The 25213-nt window shown below is 46.4% G+C and overlaps 1 protein-coding gene across 2 annotated transcripts in view; it reads left to right on the top strand.

Moving 5' to 3' along the window:
• The window catches only part of LOC144764099 (uncharacterized), a 92488-nt gene extending 80341 nt beyond the window's left edge, over positions 1-12147 (top strand). For both annotated transcript variants that reach the window (XM_078650264.1, XM_078650265.1), the window contains exon 2: positions 8084-12147. In XM_078650264.1, coding sequence (XP_078506390.1) covers positions 9041-10717 — 1677 coding nt within the window. In that variant the 5' untranslated portion in view covers positions 8084-9040 and the 3' untranslated portion in view covers positions 10718-12147. The remainder of the gene's footprint in view (positions 1-8083) is intronic.
• The last annotated feature ends 13066 nt before the right edge of the window (positions 12148-25213 follow it).

Genomic DNA, 25213 nt, shown 5'->3' on the forward strand with positions numbered 1-25213 from the left:
TGCTCTTCTTGTGGAAGCATTGTGATAATGCTTTCTAATTGTTTATAAATTAGGGTCACCCAACGCAGGTTGACGAGGGCCAGAATACACACCCATTCTGGTTCCCATTTTCATTAACGCATGTAAATAGGATTCAGGTGGATATTGTGAAAACCTGACATGGCTCCACCCTCAAAGGCTTTACTGACTAGGTAGGTTTACATGATGACTCCATGTCATTGAGAATGCGATTCACCAGCACTGGGTTTTTCTTTTACAATCTCCTTTGAAGCAATCCCCACTGCCCCTTCTCCTCTGAGCACTTTCTTTGTCTCCTTCACCTAAAGCACTCTGCTTGCCTACCATTTTCCTCCTCTCAGGCACTAGCCCTTGCCCCCTCTCCTAGGCCCACCAGGCGCTCTATGCACCCCTACCACCTAGGGTGACCAATTATCATAGGTGTAAATTTAGGACGATGAGAGTAAAAATTCAGGACTCTTCTTTGCTACCTCCTAATGGGTTCACGCAGAGATACATCACTTCGGTTTTTCCGCAGCTGTATGTGCTCACTGTATCCCTGCCTCCCTGCACTATGCTAGCTCTCACCAGTCCTCGTCGCTCCCACTGTGTATCCATTGCTTGCACCCCAAGTCTCTGTGCCTTGACCGGTGTTCATCCTCCTCTTCTTACCTTATGCCTGGTTGATACCCTGTGCTTAATTGTGTGTCCCCCCAAATGCACCCCCTTTGGTTTATGTTTGTATCGCTGCATTCATAACCTGTAATTCCTGTGTCTGCTTCAGCTCACATTGTCTCACTGTAGCCCTGCTCATCGTGTCTCTGTTCCCCATGCCTTTGCATCCATTGCTTCCCCAGTCTGTCTCCATTCTCAGTCTATCATTACAACCTCCGGCTAGGTTTGATTAGTCTGTGCACACACCTACTAGTTACAACCTGGAATTTTCTCTTTATTCTGCTTGTTGAGGGGCCCTAGGGATAATCACACCAGATTCATAGCAGCCACCCAACAGGGTGTTTAAAACAGGTAAAATTAGCACCATCATACTGCTTAACGTTATTAAATACCCACAAATAAAATAATCAGGTGACTCTTATTCTCTTGGGTTCAATATTTCCATACCCGGCATTTTCCTTTATGTAATAAAGCATTCTCGTTGTGTCTTTAATAACTGCATAGTATTCATTTGCTAAAACAAATCCAGGATTGCTTTAAACTGTATCCCAGTAAGCCCCATACACCAGAAACACAACACAAACCCTACGCTTGATTATAAATTGATTGTAAAACACACAATTGCCATCACATCCATCCACTACTAAACGCATAAGTAAAAAATATTTATATTTACACTAATAGCTCCAACTCTAAAAAATGCGAGACCTATTGCTTTGCAAATGCTTGTTCTTTCTTGGTGTTGTGCAGCATTGGCAAAGCCTATATGTCTAAAAGGTGAGACTTCTTGACTTTGCCAATGTGTGTTTATTATGGTTGTAAACCTCCTGTTCCTTGTGTAGATCTGGTCAGAGCCTCATCTGTGGAGTTACACTATGTGAAAGATGCTCAGATTATTGTCCGGGTCCCATCACGGGCTCTCTGATAGTATACAGGACTCCCTTGCAACAATTAATGACATTTTCTGCCGTTAATGTGATGCTCTTTGTTGTGTGGTCCAGTCACTTGAAAAGGCTCTGTTAGACCTGACAGCCATAGGGTGGTCTTTCCCTAATTATTTACCTGCCTCCCTCCATTTTCTGTGCTAGTTTTTGCTGACTTTAGGACTCTGCACCCGCTACCAATGCCAATCAGTGATAAAGTGTTGATCTCTCCCCTAAACATGGTAACATGAGCTCACACTCACTTGGCATATTTAATTTGCTTATAAGCCCCTAGTAAAGTGCACTACAGGTGCCCAGAGCCTGCTAATTATTTGCTACTAGTGGGCTGCAGCACTGACCGTGCCATCCACATATGCAGCCTGAAACCATGTCTCAGGCCTGGCACTGCCGTGCCTGTGTGTGAAGTTTACTGCCACTTCGACTTGGCATTTAAAGCTACTTGCCAAGCCTAAAACTCCCCTTTTGTTACATATAAGTCACCCCTAAGGAAGGCCCTTGGTAACCCAAAGTGCGAGACGCTATGTGAGTAAAAGGCAGAACATATACTTCTATGTTTTTTCATGTCCTGGTAGTGACAAACAGCTAAATTACTTTTTCACTGCTGTAAGGCCTACTCCCCTCATTGGCTAGAACTGGGAATTCCTTAGAATACCTTTAATCTGTAATTCCTGATTGGAAAGGAGTAGCGGTTTCATGTTTTATATCTTTGCAATGGTAATGATAAATCCTCTTCACTGGTAAAGTCTGATTTAACATTACTATTTTAGAAAAGCTACTTTTAGAAAGTGGACTTTTCTCTGCTTGTACTTCTTTATGTGCCTTACACCCTGTCTCTAATACACGTCAGGCCTAGGCGACCGACCCCTTTGTGTATTCCTTCTAGAGAGCTACAGACACTGCAAGGGTTGGGTGTGATTTTGCACTTATCTGCATCCATCTGCATCCCAATGGATTTTTCTGGGCAGATGGGAGGAAGGGGCCCACTCTTACCTTTCACAGGGTAGTAGATGGAACCCATACAAAGGAATGATAACTCCCTTTGGTAGTCTGGAGTGAGTGCTGGGATTGGAAGAGATACTGGTGCACTTCAGAACCACTCTTTGAAGTTTCCCTCACATCAAAGGCACATTTGGATGTAAATGCGGAGTCTCTGGCCCCATCAAATCCACTTATGGATCTACACAGAACCGCTGACAAAAGACTCAACTGGAGTCTTGGTTTCTCCTTGAGTCTACACTCTGCGATAGGAGGGCGTCAAGGAAGGATCGTATTCCCTTGCTCTGCCTATTGCATCTTTACATTTATTTATTTATTTATTTATTCAAAGTTTTATATAGCGCGAACAAGATCCTTACAGATATCAGAGCGCTTCACAAAGACAGGGTAGGGGCAGTAGGAGTGAACAGAGATAATGGGAGCAGTATAGTAGTCGCTAACATGGTGGGGTAATAGTAACATATATAAAACATATCAAAATACAGTCAGGTAAACAAGTAATATAAGACGGCACAAGTCATTGATCCCACTACAGGGGTGTTCAGGTGCTCCTTGGGTGTGTGGATGGCTTATACCAAAGTCTTAGTGTAGCGAGAACACTGAGTGGGGGCATCTGGAGAGTGAATCAACGTGTATCAAATATTGGTAGTGACAACATCAAGTTAGAGGTATAGTGCCAGAGGACAAGGTGAACAGTGATACTAAGCAATGCAGAGTCTCTGATCCAGCACCAATCATGTTCAGGAGATCTTGGCCAGAAGGATGGTTTTCACCTCTTTCTTGAAGAGTACAGTGGAGGAGATCCGCCTAGTTTCAGGCGGGAGCACGTTCCAAATCCTGGGTGCCATTCCAGAGAAGGAACGCTTGTATGTTTTCTCTTTCCGGAATCTACAAGGTTTCAAGAGTAGGTTTTTTGTGCTTCTATTGGACCTCGAACCTCCTGAGATAGACAACTTTTGAGCGAGGTAGTTGGGTGCATTGTGGTGCACGGCCGCGTGTGTCATAACTGCAATTTTTAGCTGTATTCTGGCTTCCAAAGGCAGCCATTTTAGAGACTTTAAGTCTGGGGATATATGCAAATGTTTTCTTGAGCCAGTAATGAGTCTTGCTGCAGCGTTCAGGGAGGCTCTTAAGGGTGCAGTTGTGGCTAGCGGGAGTCCGCTGAGGGCCACAATTCCGTAGTCTATTCGAGGGATGACTAGAGCTTGTACAGCAGTTTGGAAGTCTTCGGCAGGGAGGAAAGGTTTAATTTTCCTCAATGTGTTGATTTGGAAATTAGCTGCTTTTGTGGCTTTGCTGACGTGCTGCTGCATGTTGAGCTTGGCGTCGAGTGTGATGCCTAGGGATTTCGCCGAGTCCACGATGGTAGGTTGGACATTAAGTGCTGTTAGGTTATTGAGCCATGTTTGGGTGGTGGAAGTTTTCGCCGGGGGTGAGATGAGTAGGAACTCGGTTTTCAGAGCATTTAGTTTGAGGTGATTATCTGCCAGCCAAGATTGAGTGTTAATAAGCGTGGAATTCAGATGTTTGATATCTTCCGGAGATTGTAGCTTTAGGTAGAGTTGTGTGTCATCGGCGTACATATGGAATTGGACATTGAAAGCTTGGAGTAAGGTGGCGAGCGGTTCCATGACGAGGTTGAACAGTGTGGGGGAGAGGGAGGATCCTTGTGGAACACCCAGATCTGCAGGCACAGGTGTGGATAGCACATTGTCGATCTTGAACTTCTGTGACCGATTGTGAAGGAAGGACGAAAAACATTTGAGAACAGTTCCCGATAGACCCATTCTAGTGCTTAGCAGCTCCAGCAAGTTCTCATGTTTGACCGTGTCAAATGCTGACGAGAGGTCAAGAAGGATGAGGAGGCAGGACTCATTGCGATCTAGAATTTGGAGGGCGTCATCATTTATGTGTGTCATAGCTGTTTCCGTGCTATGTTTCGCTCGGAAGCCTGATTGATGAGGGTTGAGGAGGTCAAATTGGTCAATGTGTTTAGTTAGTTGTAGTTGGACACATTTTTCCAGCAGTTTGGCCAGGGTGGGGATATTGGTGATGGGCCGGTAATTGTTTAGGTCAGACGGATCAGCTGTAGGTTTCTTGAGTATAGGCGTGACTTGCCCACCTTGAGGGAGTCCGGAATGATGCCTTGTTGCAGGGAGCTGTTGATGATTTTGGTCCAGAGAGGGAGGAGCAAGGGGATGAAGTCTTTTACAGCATTAGCAGGTAGGGGGTCTGTGAGGTGATTAGAGGGCTTCAAGGTGCCGAGCAGTTTGCGTATTGCTTCTTCCGAGTAGGTATCAAAGTACAGCCAAGATGCCTTGTTTTTAGGTTGAGTGTAAGACATTCTGGTGTTGTTGGGGAATCGACTTACATCCATGATGAGGTCATTTCTTATGTTGTCAGTCTTTAGCTTAAAGAAAGCAGAGAAGGCTTCACAGTGTGGGGTGTCGCTTGTTGTGCTGTTTGATTGTAGGGGTTGAGTCTTTGTTTGGGTCTTGATTAGTTCGAATAGCTTTCTTGGCCTGTTTTTTGCTTGGTCCAACTGGCGGCTAAAGAAGTCCGCCTTTGTGCACTTTATTTTCCTAAAGTAGGCGTTTCTCTTGTTCTTAAGTCTTTTTAGGTGCAGTGCTGAAGGGTCCGATCTCCAGGTGCGCTCTGCCATTCGCATAGTACGCCTGTCGTCATTGAGTCTATCATCATACCAGGGGTTAGAAGTTTTGGTGGAGACTCTCTTCAGTTGCAGTGGGGCGACTTCATTGACTACTGTGTTCATAGAGTCAAGGTAGTGGTCCATCAGTGATTGAACATCCGAGGCACCTGAAGGGGGGAGGAGGAGATTGCCGATGTGGGGGGGCAGGGTAGAGGGGTTAAGGTTCTTCATGTTCCTTTTCCATGTTTTGGATTTGATTGGTTGAGCTGGGATAGGTTTAACTTTTTCATTGATAAAGAAGGTGATAATGTGGTGATCAGACCAGTCGCAGGGTTGAATCGCCTCCAGTTGTGTTGAGTTCTCTTTGGCAATGATGAGATCGAGTATCGAGCCTTTGTCGTGTGTTGGCCTATCGCATATTTGGGTGAGATCAAGCGCATTAAGGAAAGTTTTGAGACTATTTACCACTGTGTCTTTCTGATCGTTCCAGTGAAGATTGAAGTTACCCAGGAAGACTTGGGTTGTCTGCCGACCGCCATTGGAAGTGATCATGTCCATGAGTTGTTGAGTGAAAATGAGATTGTCACCAGGCGGGTGATAGATGAGATGTAGAGCACAAGCTTGTATGCCCTCGCTGGTGATGTCGAGGCAGAGGAGTTCACTGGAGGAGAGGGGGGGGGGGGGGGTGATTTTAGTAACGGAGAGGTTGCTCCTAAAAATGCATGCAATTCCTCCGCCCGTCTTGCCAGGAGACCTGTCCAGCCTAATGATGTGATAATTGGGGGGGACTAGTATGTCCATAATCGGGGTAGAGGCTTCAGTAAGCCACGTTTCCGTTAGAATAGCTAGGTCCAGATCCCTAGCTGAGACGAGATCAGCGATGTCGGAGGAGTGTCTCTGGGCCGATCTGCAATTGAGTAGGATGCATTTGAGTTTGGGAGAGAGAAGGGTGGTCGAGCTTTCTAGTGTGAGGGGAACTTTTCTGAGGTTGTTAGGGACGGAACCTCTATTGTTGAGTGTTGGGAGCCTCAGAGGGTTTGTAAGAATTGTGGGTATGGGGATGTGTGCGTTGGATATGTGTTTTACCGGACCTGGGCCATAAGAGCGTAGTAGAGAGCCTAATTCACGGTCCGACAATGGGTTGAGGACACGACGGGGGCGGTGGGCGTTAGTGCAAACGGGGATAGTCGGCCATCGCGGGTGTCGTTGGAGGCGAGGGTATGTAGGGAGGGTGCGTCGTTTGTAGGGTAGAGGGATGGTTGGAGGTAGACTGGGCTGTGAGGAGAGAAGCTCTTTGATTGCGTGGACATCTTTTTTGATTTGTAGAATATCCTCTTTGACTTGCTGGAGGGTGGATAAAGTCTGGTCAGGAGGTGTATTGGGGATGGGGTTTGTGGTGAGAGCCATTGGTGACTCGTTGAGTAGTGCGTTGGAAAGCAGGCAGGGTATCGAGGGGGTGGATATGCTGGTGTTGTTGGAGTGTTCTGCAGTGCTAAAGAGTGGGATGGCATTCAAAGTGGGGGCCTTTTTGTGGGCGAGGGGTGTGGGTGAAGTAGGTGAAATGGGCGGTTGTTGAGAGGCATACGTAGTGACGTCAGTGGGAGACGGTGTCGGTGGGTAGAAGAGTGAGTGAAGGCTGAAGACAGTGGGGGAGACAGGGGGTAGTGAGGGCTGAGAATAGGAGGTGGGAGAGAGGGGGATGCTAAGGTAAGGGAGGCGGTGTGTTCTGTATCTTTTGTTGGGAGGGTGAGAGTGTCTTGGGTGAGGGTGGGGAGGGAGCTGGGGAGGGAGAGGTGTCCGCCGTGGGGGGGATGGGAGTGGGGGGTGGATAAACTCCAAATGGTGGTATGTTCAGATGGTGGCTTGTGAGTGAGAGTTATTGTGTCAGGTGTGAGAGACTCGTGGGTGGGAGTGGGGAGTGAGCTGGGGAGGGAGAGGGGTCTGCCGAGGGGAGGAGGGGGTGGATAAGCTCCGGGCGATGGTGTGTTCAGATGGTGGCGTGTTGTGAGTAGGTGTTATGTCAGGGGGGAGAGGGATGGAGGGGGTGTGAGTGGGGGTACGAGTGGGCCTGTTAGACGGGCGGCTAGTATATGAGGTGGGGACATTTGTGACTATTCTTGGGGAGTGTGGGGCGTTAACCGCAGGTGGGTCATATACTGGGGTGCTAGGGGTATAGATGTTGTAGGTGGGGGCTGCGACGTCAGGGGTGGTAGTGCTGGTGGAGTTCTGGGTAGGGGTCCGCAGCTTGGAGAGGTGTTCTATGAACTTGGGGAACAGGTTGTCTAGTAGTTCCAGGTTCTTATCCGTGGATTGAATTAGGACAATCCCGTTATTGTAGATAGTAATGGTGGTCCTGCCAGGGAAGAGGTGGGAAGGTGTGATAGAGAGAGTTAGGCCATGAGTTGTTTTCCTGGTGGTGGAGACGGTGAGTAGAGATAGGAACACTTTTCTCCATTGGGCTCTGCGTGAGGTGTGGAAGATGATATCAGTATTCGGGGCTCCATTGCCCGGTGAGAAGTAGGTGTCGGCAAAGGGTGTTTCAGGGGGCGATCTCAAGAAGTTATGTTTAAAACGTTTAGTGGCTTTTTTGGTGAGTGAGGGAGGGTAGATAATTCTGAAAGTGTGCGTGCCGTTGAGCTCCATTTTAGAAAGGCTGTGATGTTGGGTGTAGGAGATATGGGAAAAACATTGAAAGTGTAATCTAGAATTTCTTCAGTGCACTTGTCTCTGTGGTCAATTAAATGTCTCATTAAATGCCAATAGAGTTTCGTGATGGACCTGCCATTTAAGCTTATCCAGTGTTTTTTTTTTCTTCCAACAGGTGAAATAAATGCAGTAACGAACAAAAAAGGTGAAGGCATTAAATGTGTTTGTTTGTACTTGTAGAGCGCACTGCTACCCAGGGGTCTCGTAGCGCTGTATTCATACCGCTGTGGAACCCTTCCTGGTTTTCATGTGGATTGTCCACTCCTGGGCACCCCCAAGGTGAAGCCAGGCATCCTAGCGCTGTTGGGGCCGTTGTGGAGATTAAGCAAGCTATTGCCCAGAGTTGCAGAGTGGGACCTATGATTAGAAGAGGCACCGAGGCGAGAATTATCAGGTCCCGGGAAATTGAGTCCAAGGGCCGCCAAAGCAGGAATTGAACCCTGGTCCCGGGCCAGACCTCTGCATCAGGGTCTGCCGCTCTAACCATTGAGCCACACTTCTCCATTAAACATCACTTGTGTAGGAAGTGATGTAAAAACAGTGCACCTCGAAAATTCTTCCCTTGAAGGCTAATGCCTCGCCAAAGTCTGTTTCTACAGCAGAAAACCCAAACTGCCCAATGTGGTCTGTACTTGACTCTTAGGGATCACCTGGTTTACATTGACGAAATAACACACTGACATACTGAAGCAAGTCTGATAAGGTTCTCATTACGACTGAAGCGCTATCCTGGATCAGAAAGAACACACAGAAGAGAAACCGTATGAATATCTAGAAAGTGACAACACATTTATTAGGGAGAGAAAGAGCAAGTGCAACATCAGAAAATCATACTGGAGAAGAACCATATTGATTGACTGATTGTGGAAACATTTTTTTTGCAATGAAAGACCTAATGTAGCATCAGAGTGTCCACCAGAAACCATGTATATGTACAGAATGTAATAAAGTGTTCCATAGGAAGAAGAATCTAAGGCAGCATTACAAAATCCACACCGGATAGAAACCATATGAATGTATTGACTGTAATAAAGTGTTCATAAAGAATAAAAACCTAAAGCAGCATCCACAAATGCATACCGGGGAGGGACTGTATAAATGTATAGAATGTGACAAAGCATTTGTAGTAAGTGATCAACTAAAACGACATCACAAAATCCACACTGGGGAGAAACCATATAAATGTATAGAATGTGATAAGGCATTTATAACACTTGGAGAGCTAAACCAACACCAAAAAATCCACACTGGGGAGAAACCATATAAATGTACAGAATGTGACAAAGCATTCATTAGAAAGTCACATCTAATGGATCATCAGAAAATCCACACTGGGGAGAAACCATATAAATGTATAGAATGTGATAAGGCATTTATAACACTTGGAGAGCTAAAACGACATCACAAAATCCACACTGGGGAGAAACCATATAAATGTACAGAATGTGATAAGGCATTTATAACACTTGGAGAGCTAAACTATCACCAGAAAATCCACACTGGGGAGAAACCATATAAATGTGCAGAATGTGACAAAGTATTTATATCAAATGGAATGCTAAAGCAACACCAGAAAATCCACACTGGCGAGAAACCATATAAATGTACAGAATGTGACAAAGCATTTACAAGAAATGGAGATCTAAAGCTACATCACAGAATCCACACTGGGGAGAAACCATATAAATGTACAGAATGTGACAAAGCATTTACACAAAATGTATTTCTAAAACTACATCAGAAAATCCACACTGGGGAACAACCATATAAATGTACAGAATGTGACAAAGTATTTATAGCAAATCGAACGCTAAAGCAACACCAGAAAATCCACACTGGGGAGAACCCATATAAATGTACAGAATGTGACAAAGTATTTATATCAAATGGAAACCTAAAGCAACACCAGAAAATCCACACAGGCGACAAACCATATAAATGTACAGAATGTGACAAAGCATTTACAAGAAATGGAGATCTAAAGCTACATCAGAAAATCCACACTGGGGAAAAACCATATAAATGTACAGACTGTGACAAAGCATTTGTAGAAAATGTAAAGCTAAAGCGACATCAGAAAATCCACACTGGGGAGAAAGCATATAAATGTACAGAATGTGACAAAGCATTTATAGAAAATGTAAAGCTAAAGCGACATCAGAAAATCCACACTGGGGAGAAACCATATGAATGTACAGAATGTGATAAGGCATTTATAACACTTGGAGCGCTAAAGCTACATCAGAAAATCCACACTGGGGAGAGACCATATAAATGTACAGAATGTGACAAAGTATTTATAGCAAAGGGAAACCTAAAGGTACATCAGAAAATCCACACTGGGGAGAAACCATATAAATGTACAGAATGTGACAAAGTATTTATAGCAAATGGAAACCTAAAGCTACATCAGAAAATCCACACTGGGGAGAAACCATATAAATGTACAGAATGTGACAAAGAATTTATAGCAAATGCAAACCTAAAGCGACATCAGAAAATCCACACTGGGGAGAAACCTGACCAATGTACAGAATGTGACCAGGCATTCATCAGAAAGTCACATCTAATGGAACATCAGAAAGTCCACTTTGGGGAGAAACCACATCAATGTACAGAAGGTGACAAAGCATTTATAACAAAGAGAGGGCTAACGCTACTTCAGAAAATCTCCACGGAGGAGAAACTATATGAATGCACTGAATGTGACAAAGCATTTATAACCAATGGAGAGCTGAAGCAACATTAGAAAATCCACACCAGAAATAGACTATTCAACTGCACTTAATGTGAGAAGGCATTTATTAGAAAGTCGCATCTTATGCAGCATCAGATAGTCCACGTAGGAGAGAAACCTTATAAATGTACATAATGCAAAAATACATTTATTACTAGGCAAAGATAAATACTACATCAGAAATTCCACACTGGTGAGAAATGATATGGCTGTACTAAATGTGACTTAGCAGTTATTACAAAGCAAAGTTTAAAAATCTATCAGAATATTCACACATGAAAGAAACCACATAATTGAACAAAATGTAACAAAACATTTATTCCAAATGGAGGGTGACCATTCAACTGCACTGCATGTGACAAGGTATTTATTATAAAGGGAGAGTTAAAGTAATATCAGTGTCCACACTGGGGAGAAACCACATGAATTTACAGAATGTGACAAGAGATTAATTACAAAGCAAAATGTAATACAAGATCAGGAAGTTCACACATGGGAGAAAATATATGTATGTCCTGAATACCACAAAGCATTCATAATAAATGGAAAACTGAAGCAAAATCTGAACATCTACATGGCAAGAAATCCAATGTATGTACAGAGTTTAATAAAGTCTCCCACAGGAAGACTAAGCTAATGCAGCATAAACAAATACACACTAGGGAGAACCCTTATTAATGAAAAGAATGTGACAAGGGATCGATTACAAACAAAATGTAATATATCAGCCCTATTTAACATACAACTCCACGGGCTACGAGAGATTCCTATTAACCAGGTTCAGACTAGACAGCTTTCACCACCTGGTTACCTCTCCTCAAATTAACACCTGGAAAAAACCTCTTCAAGCTTGTCCTTGTGATGACCGCTCCCCCCAATCGACAATCCACATCACACTTTTCTGTAAATTCTATTCAAGAGCTGAGGCACCATTGGCTTCTGCCAATACTCAAGATTTTGGGCCTCCGCAGGTGCCGCCCGGCTTATCTTGCTCTCCAATTCCTAGACGCCGAACCCTTTGCTCGAAGGGTTGCGACCTTCTTAAAGCTAGTTACCAAACACAGGCAGAACCTGAGATGATCTAGGATTGTACCCCATCCCCAACTAGCCACTGTTCACGACTGTTAGTACTGTAACCCTTCATATGGAATCAATTTCTGGAAATTTTTTTACTTGTTTTTAGCTTTTTCTCAAACACGCAAAAATTTCTTATCCTAATCATCCATCGAATAGCTTGTTTTCGGGTGAACCTGTACTTTATACGTAAATGAAATTATTTGATGCACAGCACGAAATTTTAACTTGTAGTGTGTCTACCCTTGCTTTTACTAGCTGTCTTCTTAATGAAAAACAATTTTACGGAAAAATGTTTTTGTAAATGAATTTTATTGTTCTTTTATGGCTGCTCTTCTTACACCCGAATAAAGCTTGATTTGATTTGATTTAATATATCAGAATGTTCACACAGGAGAGAAACTCTATAAATGTATTGAATGTGACCACGCATTCATAAATGGAGAGCTAACTCGACATCAAAAGTCAACCGTGAAGACCGCACTGAATTTAGCAAGGCATGTATTGGCAAGGGAGAATTAAAACCGCATCAGAAAATCCCCACTGAGAAAAATCTATATGAATGTACAGACTCCATCAATAAATGGGTATTAAGCGCAGCAAATCATCAGTGAGGTTTTCAAGGTGCTGCATAAGGAATTTTTGTCCGGAAGGGCCTATCGGTTGAACAGCCAGGTCTTGAGTCCTTTCCAGATTCAGTGATGAGGCAGATCTCAGGTGCAGGGGGGAGTTAATTCCAGGTCTTTGCTGCCAGGTGGGAGTAACCGCGGCCTCCGTGCCAGGTGCTTTAGACTCTCGGAGTTTCAGCTAGGAAGAGGGAGGCGAACTGCAGGTGTCTGGTGGAGAGCCATCTAAAGATCATGTTGATTTGCTTCTTCAAAGAGAGCTTGTTGTCCAGGACAATGCTGGAGTCACCGGGCATGGTCGGTAGGGGAGGGGAAGAAGCCAGATTTTACTTACCCCGATGCGTTGCTTCAAGGAGATACGTGGTTACTGAAGATGAGGACTTCTGTCTTGTCCGTGTTCAGTTTTAGGCAGTTGTGCTTCATCCAGTCGGTGATGTTGGCCGGTCACCTATGTAAGTTGTCTCTGGAGGTAGTGAGGTGGGTCTAGTCGGTGTTGAAGATGACCTTCAGCCCGTGCAAACTAACAATGTTGGATAGGGGTGTCATGTAAGTGTAGAAGAAGGGGGGGCTAACTGAGGATCCTTGTGGGGTGCTGCAGATGATGTCCTTGGGTTCAGAAGTTGGGCGGGAGTAGAATGCGATCCATTTGAGGGCATTTCCTTGGATTCTGATCTGGTGTGCTTGTCGATCAGGATCTGGTGGGAGACCATGTTGAAGGCAGCTGACAGGTCAAGGAAGATGAGGGCTGCAGTCTCGTGGAGGGCTCTGATGTCATCTATGGCTGCTGTCTGTGCTTTGCAGCCGAACTGGGAGGAGTCAAGGAGGTTGTGCTCCTGGTGTCTGGTCACCTGCCTTTTGATCGACCTGTCGAAGACTTTGGCCGGGAACGAGAGCAGGAGTATCAGTCGCGAGTTCTTCAGCTGCTCTAGGTCTGCTGAAGGTTTTTTCAGGAGGGGTTTCACTTCTGCGTGTTACCACTCTTCCGGGAAGGAGTCCATGGCTATGGATCTGTTCAGTGGTTTTGTGAGCTGTAAGCTGATAACCTTGCTCATGAGATTAAAGATAAGGTGGGGGCATGGATCAGTGGGTACCCCAGAGTACTTCATTATAGAGGGTGTCTTGTGCAATGCACAAGACACCAGTCTTGGTGGGTGAGAGGAAGTCGAGGCTGTCACTCGCGGAGAGCTGAGATTCAAAGTCCCTGTAGATGACTGCAATCTTCTAATGGAAGTAGTCAGCAAGCATGTCCCACAGATCCCAGAAGGGAGTTATGATATTCTCAGTGGACGCAGGGTTGCTGAATTCCCTAACGATGGCGAAGAGCTCATTGTTGTGGTTTGAGCTGATCTCTATGCAACATGTGAGAGCACTCTTTTTCGCTTCTTTAAGGAAGAGGTGGTAGTGGTTGATCACTGTTCTGAAGGTGGTGTAGTATACTGTATCCTTACTGGTACTCCATATTCTTTCTAGCCAACAATAGTCTCATTGAGAGGTCTGAAGTTCCCGGGTAAAGAAGTTGGCACACTTTGCAGATTCTCTGATCTTGCTCGGCGGGGGTGACATAGTCGGTGATCCAGTCTGTGAAGTTCTTGATGGCCTGTTTAAGGTCTGGATCCGGGTGGTCAGTTGGCAAGGAGAGTGTTGTTCCAGTTCGCATCTGAGACAGTTTTCAAGTTGCGCTGAGGTGTGCTGGGTGGTTTGGTTTTGGTTTCTGTAGTGTTGTGCCCTGTGATGGTGAAGTGGACAATGGAGTGGTTGGTCCAGGTGAGGTCTGTGTCATGGTGGTCCTTGATTGTTTTGCTGAATACGAAGATGGAGTCAAGCATGTGCCCTACGTTGTGCTTTGTGTCGATGATGAGTTGGATGAGGCCGATGCTCATGCTTTCTATTAGGTTGTCAGTGCTGGCATCGCTATGGTCTTCCATGTGGAAGTTGAGATCTGCTATGGATATGTAGTGTTCGAAGACAATGGTGAGTTGGGTGATGAAGCAAGGGATGGCTTTGCAAAACTCGGGGCGAGTTCCTGGAGAATGTGACAAAGTGTTCTTAATGAAGTAACTGTATGAATGTACAGAAAGTGACAAGGCATTTATTAGAAGGTTACCGCACAGCCAATGTACCATAGGAAAGCCCACCCTGAGGAGGAACCATGTAAAGGGCCAAGGGTATGCCCAGAGGTGGGTCCCGGGTTCACTGTGCACTGGATTCAAGCTGACTGCTGAGGGGTGATACCCCTAAACCGGTCCCAGGATGCTTGTTTCTGGGCCAGGGAGGACCTGACTTTGCAGTTCGAGCTGGACTGTTCCCATGAGGAGCAGGGCCATTGGTTTGGATATGGCAGGGTCTAAACTGGCGTGACATGGTGAGCAAAAGAACAATGGATGTAAACAAGATCTCTTGACGGGGGTGAATGTTTGATTTATTCTGAATCCCGTCTATCATTTGTGCTTCTTTTGGTTACATATATAAGCACCGTACAAATTTTGAACAAGCAACAAAACGCAAGAGACGTATCAATTAATATCAACTCTATGCCCGCATACTTAGATTGAGGTGGTGTGCGATATCACTGCTGGTTGTGGTGACGGGATAACACATCGAGTGATGTGTCCTGTTTACAATGCCGACTCATGGTCACTAAGCAGCTTGATAAAGCCCTTTTCCTGTCCCAGAGTCTACTATAATAAATTGCCATGACAAAGGCAATAGCGCTATACCACGCTCCTCTCCGACTGTGCTACCACCAAGTAACAAGGATAACAAACATAATACTACTGAACTGCATGGGCCCATTTGGTGACTGAAGAGCCACAGTGGGAAGAATACAAAAATAAACCCTCAGTACTTGAATGGACAGAAGGGGCAATTGATAGGTCAGTGTTTCACCATCCTGAAGACAACAATACTTGGATAGAGGCTATAAAAAAAACTGGTCGCTTCGCTTTACTTGTTTATGAAAGGCTAACTGTTAATTCCACTGCGATCAAGGCTTCAATCGAGCAGGAATTATAAAGCCCCGCTAATCCCCCGCAGTGTCTCCCTCCACAAACACGCGGGGCAGACCCGCCTCGTTGCCAATGTGGTGTAGTGCCTCAGCCCCACATTATGCAAATGATGGACACAGACACCTGGTGACTATAGTGTAGTAACTGGCCACAAGCACATGCACTCCGGCCCTTTTATTGGCGGCCCACGTCACTCGTGACACCCGTGATGGATGGGTGTGGGAGTGCATATGTGTACAGCCTTCAAGGGAGTGGCTGGGAGAACAGCTTCCTGCTGAACACTAGAACGTGTCCAACAGGACACTACACCAAGTATGCCCGCCCTCAGTGCAGCCTCTCTACCTCATGCGGTTCAAAAAGGGGGGTGGTGATGGACAGAATATCTGAATTAAGCAGAACACTCCTACCCAGTCAAAAGATCAGGGCTTGATCCATCACCGTTTTTTAGCTCACTGCACCATCCCAGTTCAGAACCTGGCTATATGCAAACTAGTCTGTCCCTGGCCCAGTGCATCATGGGAACAGGGCAGACCAAACTACCAAGCCAATTCTTTACTGGAAAGGAAACAAGCTTCCGGGGACCGGTTTCAGGCATTGCAGCCGTCTTCGGCCCGGCTTGCTTGAATCCTGATGGTGCAGTGAGCAAGGGACTCACATCTGAGCATACCCTTCCACACTTGTGGTGGCTAAAACGGTTCAAAAAGGGGGGTGGTGATGGACAGAGTATCTGAATTAAGCAGAACACTCCTACCCAGTCAAAAGATCAGGGCTTGATCCAGCACCGTTTTTTTAGCTCACTGCACCATCCCAGTTCAGAACCTGGCTATATGCAAACTAGTCTGTCCCTGGCCAAGTGCATCATGGGAACAGGGCAGACCAAACTACCAAGCCAATTCTTTACTGGAAAGGAAACAAGCTTCCGGGGACCGGTTTCTGGCATTGCAGCCGTCTTCGGCCCGGCTTGCTTGAATCCTGATGGTGCAGTGAGCAAGGGACTCACATCTGAGCATACCCTTCCACACTTGTGGTGGCTAAAACGGTTCAAAAAGGGGGGTGGTGATGGACAGAGTATCTGAATTAAGCAGAACACTCCTACCCAGTCAAAAGATCAGGGCTTGATCTATCACCGTTTTTTAGCTCACTGCACCATCCCAGTTCAGAACCTGGCTATATGCAAACTAGTCTGTCCCTGGCCCAGTGCATCATGGGAACAGGGCAGACCAAACTACCAAGCCAATTCTTTACTGGAAAGGAAACAAGCTTCCGGGGACCGGTTACTGGCATTGCAGCCGTCTTCGGCCCGGCTTGCTTGAATCCTGATTGTGCAGTGAGCAAGGGACTCACATCTGAGCATACCCTTCCACACTTGTGGTGGCTAAAACGGTTCAAAAAGGGGGGTGGTGATGGACAGAGTATCTGAATTAAGCAGAACACTCCTACCCAGTCAAAAGATCAGGGCTTGATCCATCACTGTTTTTTAGCTCACTGCACCATCCCAGTTCAGAACCTGGCTATATGCAAACTAGTCTGTCCCTGGCCCAGTGCATCATGGGAACAGGGCAGACCAAACTACCAAGCCAATTATTTACTGGAAAGGAAACAAGCTTCCGGGGACCGGTTTCTGGCATTGCAGCCGTCTTCGGCCCGGCTTGCTTGAATCCTGATGGTGCAGTGAGCAAGGGACTCACATCTGAGCATACCCTTCCACACTTGTGGTGGCTAAAACGGTTCAAAAAGGGGGGTGGTGATGGACAGAGTATCTGAATTAAGCAGAACACTCCTACCCAGTCAAAAGATCAGGGCTTGATCCATCACCGTTTTTTAGCTCACTGCACCATCCCAGTTCAGAACCTGGCTATATGCAAACTAGTCTGTCCCTGGCCCAGTGCATCCTGGGAACAGGGCAGACCAAACTACCAAGCCAATTCTTTACTGGAAAGGAAACAAGCTTCCGGGGACCGGTTTCTGCCATTGCAGCCGTCTTCGGCCCGGCTTGCTTGAATCCTGATGGTGCAGTGAGCAAGAGACTCACATCTGAGCATACCCTTCCACACCTGTGGTGGCTAAAACGGTTCAAAAAGGGGGATGGTGATGGACAGAGTATCTGAATTAAGCAGAACACTCCTACCCAGTCAAAAGATCAGGGCTTGATCCATCACCGTTTTTAGCTCACTGCACCATCCCAGTTCAGAACCTGGCTATATGCAAACTAGTCTGTCCCTGGCCCAGTGCATCATGGGAACAGGGCAGACCAAACTACCAAGCCAATTCTTTACTGGAAAGGAAACAAGCTTCCGGGGAACGTTGTCTGGCATTGCAGCCGTCTTCGGCCCGGCTTGCTTGAATCCTGATGGTGCAGTGAGCAAGGGACTCACATCTGAGCATACCCTTCCACACTTGTGGTGGCTAAAACGGTTCAAAAAGGGGGGTGGTGATGGACAGAGTATCTGAATTAAGCAGAACACTCCTACCCAGTCAAAAGATCGGGGCTTGATCCATCACCGTTTTTTAGCTCACTGCACCATCCCAGTTCAGAACCTGGCTATATGCAAACTAGTCTGTCCCTGGCCCAGTGCATCATGGGAACAGGGCAGACCAAACTACCAAGCCAATTCTTTACTGGAAAGGAAACAAGCTTCCGGGGACCGGTTTCTGGCATTGCCGCCGTCTTCGGCCCGGCTTGCTTGAATCCTGATGGTGCAGTGAGCAAGGGACTCACATCTGAGCATACCCTTCCTCACTTGTGGTGGCTAAAACGGTTCAAAAAGGGGGGTGGTGATGGACAGAGTATCTGAATTAAGCAGAACACTCCTACCCCGTCAAAAGATCAGGGCTTGATCCATCACCGTTTTTTAGCTCACTGCACCATCCCAGTTCAGAACCTGGCTATATGCAAACTAGTCTGTCCCTGGCCCAGTGCATCATGGGAACAGGGCAGACCAAACTACCAAGCCAATTCTTTACTGGAAAGGAAACAAGCTTCCTTTTTGAATCGTTTTAGCCACCACAAGTGTGGAAGGGTATGCTCAGACATGAATTCCTTGCTCACTGCACCATCAGGATTCAAGCAAGCCGGGCCGACGACGGCTGAAATGCCAGAAACCGGTCCCCGGAAGCTTGTTTCCTTTCCAGTAAAGAATTGGCTTGGTAGTTTGGTCTGCCCTGTTCCCATGATGCACTGGGCAAGGGCCAGACTAATTTGCATGTAGTCAGGTTCTGAACTGGGATGGTGTAGTGAGCTAAAAAACGGTGATGGATCAAGCCCTGATCTTTTGACTGGGTAGGAGTGTTTTGCTTAACTCAGATACTCTGTCCATCACCACCCCCCTTTTTGAATCGTTTTAGCCACCACAAGTGTGGAAGGGTATGCTCAGACATGAGTCCCTTGCTCACTGCACCCTCAGGATTCAAGCAAGCCGGGCTGACGACGGCTGAAATGCCAGAAACCGGTCCCCGGAAGCTTGTTTCCTTTCCAGTAAAGAATTGGCTTGGTAGTCTGGTCTACCCTGTTCCCATGATGCACTGGGCCAGGGCCAGACTAATTTGCATGTAGCCAGGTTCTGAACTGGGATGGTGTAGTGAGCTAAAAAACGGTGATGGATCAAGCCCTGATCTTTTGACTGGGTAGGAGTGTTCTGCTTAACTCAGATACTCTGTCCATCACCACCCCCCTTTTTGAATCGTTTTAGCCACCACAAGTGTGGAAGGGTATGCTCAGACATGAGTCCCTTGCTCACTGCACCATCAGGATTCAAGCAAGCCGGGCTGACGACGGCTGAAATGCCAGAAACCGGTCCCCGGAAGCTTGTTTCCTTTCCAGTAAAGAATTGGCTTGGTAGTTTGGTCTGCCCTGTTCCCATGATGCACTGGGCCAGGGCCAGACTAATTTGCATGTAGCCAGGTTCTGAACTGGGATGGTGTAGTGAGCTAAAAAACGGTGATGGATCAAGCCCTGATCTTTTGACTGGGTAGGAGTGTTCTGCTTAACTCAGATACTCGGTCCATCACCACCCCCCTTTTTGAATCTCTACCTCATGCAACACCAGGAGGTCACAGTCCCAAATGGGTAAATTAGGAGGGAGGCTGCTTAAATCAGACAATGGCCCCCCAGCGCTGAGATAGCAAAGCAAGATCTGGAGCACTAGGTAGAACACATTATTGTTGTAATTGTCCATTTCAATCTTTTTTTAACTAAAACATATCTCCTCCAACTTCTCCGTGAATCACGGGGACAGCATTGTCAGGAAGGTTTTTGTATTTGTATTTATAAGCGCAACCTTCCTCAGGGAGGATATAACGGTGCTAGAAAGCCTAAGACCTGAATGAGGGTGCCTTTTAGAGCCTGAGGAACAGATATGTTTTCAGCTTCCTTCTAAATGACATATAGTCATCGGTAAGACAAAGTTCTAGAGGTAGTTCATTCCAGTGGGTTGCCGACAAATGAAAGAGTGGCCTCCTGCCCTAGCTTTCTTAATGCATCTTGTTATTGTCCATGCCTGGTAGCATGACCCTCAAATTCCGTGTAGGGGCATAGAATTCGATGTTATCTTGTAGGAGTCTGGGGCCGTGTTGGTGTAGGGCTTTGTCTGCATGGCGTAGGAGCTTGAATTTGGCGCTTTGGCGCACAGGCAGCCAATGGAGCTCCCTCAGGCATTCCGATGACGGGCTGTATTTGCTTTAGTTACCCACCAGCTGGGCAGCTGCGTTCTGGACTCCCTGCAGATGGGAGAAGCGGTAGTCTGCCATGCCCACATAGAGCGCATTCCCGTAATCCAATTTGCTTGTGAGTAAAGCCTGAGTGGTGGTTTTCCTGCAATCCAGCCGGATCCATACGAAGAGTCTTTTTAATAGTTTTAGTGTAGTGAAGCGTTTCCTACACAGTGATCAGACTTGGTCCTGTATGGTTAGTGCATTATAGATGAATATGCCCAGGTTTTTTATGACCTGTTTGGACTCAGGGGCAGATCCTAATGATAGGGGCCACCAGGTTGCATCCCAGATTAGGTGGGCTCCTCCATAGAGTAAGATCTCTGAGTTCTCTGCGTTCAGTTCCAGACAATGGTCTGACGTCCAAGTCGCCATTTCTGAAAGGCAGTTATTCCTGGTTCCTTGTGCCTTTCTTCAATGGCTATCAGCAATTGCGTGTCGTCTGCACAGGAGCAGATGTTAAAGCCCCATTTCTTGCTGATTTTGGCCAAAGAAATTACATCAGCATTGAAGAGGGTGGGGCTCAATGAACCTCCCTGCGGGACACTATAATTGATCGTTTTTAAGTTGAGGGTGAAAGGGCCCATTTGCACTGTTTGTGTTCGGTTGCTTAAAAAGGAGCTGAACCATTGAAGGGCTTTGGAATGTTTACCCTTTTCATGTAAGGTACTCAGCAGGAGGCTGTGAGAGACAGTATCGAAGGCTGCCGACAAGTCCAGAAGGATCAGGGTGGCGGCTTTGCTCTGGGCAATTTGGGATCTGTTATTATCTAAGACCACCAATAAGGTGGCTTCTGTGATGTTAGTGGCTCTAAGACAGTCTGAGATGGGCCCAGGAGCTCATTGGTTTCTAGGTAGTCGGACAGTTGTTTGTTAACCAGCTTCTCCTATACTTTAGACTGGTATGGAAGCTGGGAGATTGACCGTTAGTTTGCGCGGTTGTGGACGTCGGAGTCCGCTTTCTTTAGTAATGGAAATACGATGGCTTTTTTCCAGATTTCCGGGAACACAGCAGAGTCTAGGGATTAATTGAATATGCGAGTTACATGAGAGCATACGATACTGTGAATAATTGCAGGAAGTCTATAATAGCCTCCAGGCCATCTATATGTGGTCAGATACCTCTCCAGAGCTGGGTGCCACAGCATGAAATGCCCCACTCCCTATGCAGCATCACGTTCAGTTGGAGCTTGACTGTCTTGAGTCACACGCAAGTGCGTCAAGTGAGCTGGACTATGTACCTAAGGCACACACATTAGGCGGAGGGGTTCCGGTGGGACCCACAATAATGGGGACTGCATCAGAACATGAAACTTCAACTTTAGAGTCGACAAAAGGTCCCCACAGCACTCATACTGTTACCAGTTAATCAGGCCTTGGAAGAGGATCAGATGAACAGCAGGGGTTCAACTGCACTCTGGAATTTCCTTTAGGGAATCAATGGACAGATTGGAATTCTACAGACATACATTCCTCAAGGCTACACATTTAGAAGCGCCAGAAGCTGGCCAGGCACGTAGCTTGGTGAGGACGGTCACAAACATATAATAGTGTGTTGTGTCCATTCTAGCAAGACATTTTCACACCCTTGCTACTAACGGGAGCTTCTATGTAGTATACAGTAAGTGGTGTTTGCATGAGTGCCGAGGATATGAGGGCTAAAGAGCATTTCAGGCTCCCCATGGCTTTTAGCCAAAAGACAGGAGGACGACGGGTGATTACGAAGGGCAGAGGCTGGGTGATGGCAATGGCAACGCTAGACTGCCAGCTTGCTGAGTAAAATGTATCGTATCACCAAGTAGAGGGGTATTAGGAGGCAAACCAGTGAACAGGTAGGCCTTTCATTCTGGTCGAGGGCAATCAATTCCGTGGATAAACCTATTGTACTAGGTCCAATTCTTTGACTGGGCTCACTCAGCAGTAAAGAAAGCAAAAGATTTAGCACAGTTCTAAAACAAATCTAGGTGCTCACTTGTAGACGCACAAGAGACAAACATTCACTGAAACCAGATTTAACACCATTAACTTGTTCGCCATAGTTTACCAATAAGACTGTCTGTGCAAATGTCTGGTCAATTCAGCAACGAATGTGCATTCCGTAAACAAAGGCACGCTTCAGATTGCACAGTCATAGCAGTTCATACCACACCACAGAGGGGTGCTTCAGTTAAGATAGAATTTGCCCGCCTCACCGCCACTGCAGCTAGGCGGGTTGTTAAAGTTATCATCTAACAAGTGTGCTGTGGTTCCAAAAGTTGGGGAAGCACCGGGTTAGAGCACAAAAAGGCTACAAGGTAGTAAAAAACATTGGCATTCCCATTATTCGATGAGGGCAGGGAACTGTACGTATGGTTCTCCTCCTGTTCCCACCCACTTGCCTGCTCCTTGGTGTACATTAGCAGAAGTTTGGATTTGGAGGACTTACGCCAGGGCGGGGCCATCAGCATGGCGACAGCACCCAAATAGCAGTCAGACGGTGAGGGGCTTGCATGCAATAGGGGCGTGGAATAAGCAGAATACTGGGGGCGCAGCCCCTCCTCGCATTAGATGGTAGGGCAGTGGGACCCTCAATGCTATAGGCATTACGCTTGCCCCTATATGAGCAGAAGGGTACATTGGCAGGAACCTGCAATAGAGTGGGTTTTAAATAGGTTTTTCTTTTGGCCATTACTAGTAAGGATGTGCACTCTGTAAATGTGAGCATATGGCTCACAGGATCCTGCATTTAAGGAAGCCTGGTGGGCTGCTTTGCTTATCACTCCAAACAATGTGCTGTGACTCCAATAGTGTGGAGAAATATGGGTTCAGAGCAGAAATGGTGACAATTAACGGAACTGAACGCATCTTGCATTCATATTCAAGAAGGTGCAGGTATAATTGGTCATATGTTATTCCATGCCCTCACAAATCCAAAAGCATTGGCAGTGGCATCTGTTTTGGCACCCTGGTAGGCCTTTAGCAAAACCTGGCTTAGGGCTACATACACTAGGGTGGGGAAACCAGCACGGCGACACAGCATCGGAAGACATGGTTTTGCGGGCAGTAATGACTTGAAATGTGGCAGGATTTAGGAGTATCCGTAGGGGACCTCAGGCCCAATGCCCCCACCCTCTGGCGTTCAGATCTACCTTTGCCTTGTATTAGGTGGGGAGGCTCACCATGCATCCTCGAAGGGATATGAAACAGGTTAGAATCGATGCATGTCACATGAATCCATGGGGAGTTGCCGCTAGCTGCTCTTAAGCTTTTAACCACTTGCACTTTATTTTTAACAATTGTTGTCCTAATATTTCATTGCTGCTCCTACCTGTCTTCATTGCTGCATCCTCCCCGAAGCCCTGGTCCGACACGGCTTGCGCCGATTGTTCGGAGGGCTGACCCGGGAGCTTTCTGCACCACTTCCGGCAGATGCCGGAGTTAGCGCTCCAGTCTCTGGTGTTACCTAGAGTACATAGGGCACAGAGCAAGCGCAAGCGCAGCGGACGCGGCACATGCGCGCCTAAGGCAAGCCCGTCTGCGCCCATCCGCGCCTGGACCGGGCCCAGGGCCATACCCCCTGGTGCAAACAAGTCAGCCGTCAGGCGCTGCTATTCCAGCACGGCCCTACTTAACCTACGTTCCTCAGCTAGATGTCCAGGTACTCACTTTACCTTTTACGGAACCTCCCACCTTCCTAAAGTCTGTTTGCTCTGCCTCTTTAAAATACACATCGACCCAAGTTCAAATATCACCTCCCTATCGCCTTCTATCAACAAAAAAAGGACCAACCTTCTAGCAGCCCTCATTAAGGCCAGGTCTCTGGGCAAACATAAAGAGGAAATAGCTGAATTAATTACCCTCCACAAACTAGATTTTCTTTTTATCACGGAAACCTGGACCAATCTCTCATCGGAGCCAGACTTACAAGTGACTGTCCCAGAAGGCTACAACATCTTAAAACAGGACAGAGCCATGAAAATAGGGGGTGGAATTGCCATAATCTACCGCAGCCATCTTAAAACCTCCATAAACCTAGTCCCACTCACCACATGTGAGGCCACACACTTTTCCATTGCCCTGGGTCCCTCTCAACGCCTCAAGGGCATTCTATTAAATTGCCCACCTGGTAGTAAGACACAATTTTTAACCACTTTTATTGAAATGGTGGAATCCCTAGCCACCGATAACTCCACCACCATCTTAGGCGACTTTAACTCTCCCTTAGAAAACTCGGCAGACAAAGATACCAACTGTCTTATATCAGAATTAGAGTCCTTGGGTCTCACACAATTGGTCCCCAAAAGTACCCACGAAGCAGTCCACACTTTAGATGGGTTGTTTTCCAATGTTAAAAACATCAAGATAAAAGAGGTTTTACCTCTTGCCTGGTCAGATCATCATGCAGTGATGTCCGAAATCCCCCTTGACTCTCCATCACACTCAACTACCATGACACACGCTTCCATCTCGTTTAAATCATGGAAAGATCTTGATAATCAACAGCTTAAGGAATTCCTGCCTACCTCACAACCTGAGATCTCTTACGATCCAAATATAGCTGCCAAAGAATACACCCACTGGCTAACCACTGTCATGAACAAACTAGTGCCTATAAAATCCCTCTCTTAAAACCGCAACCCCCCCTCGGCCCCTTGGTTTACCAGTGCACTCAGAGAGCAAAAACAGAAATGTAGAAACCGAGAAAGACACTGGAGAAAGACTTATTCCACCGATGAGAAACTGCTTTACAAAAACGAACTTACTAAATATAAAGCTATGAATGATTCTCAAAGAAAACAGCTTATACTATTCCACTCAGATGGAACAAGCTAGAAATTCCAACAAACGACTTTTCCAGGTCGTATCCAAACTCTCACAATTACCCTCACAAACCGTTCCTGCTCCCTCGCAAGCTTTTTGCAATAACCTTGCAAACTACTTTTATGACCAAGTTAACAACATATACACCTACTTCTTGGATCAAATTAAAGAACCTCCACTTTCTCAACACATAGACGACTCCCAGCCCACCTTTAGGCAGTTTCAAAAGATCAATGTCACCCACGTAATTAATGCCATGACCACCATCAAATCAGGCTCTGCAAATGATCCTTGTCC

This window comes from Lissotriton helveticus, chromosome 6 (assembly GCF_964261635.1).
Source record: "Lissotriton helveticus chromosome 6, aLisHel1.1, whole genome shotgun sequence".
Taxonomy (NCBI): Eukaryota; Metazoa; Chordata; class Amphibia; order Caudata; family Salamandridae; genus Lissotriton; species Lissotriton helveticus.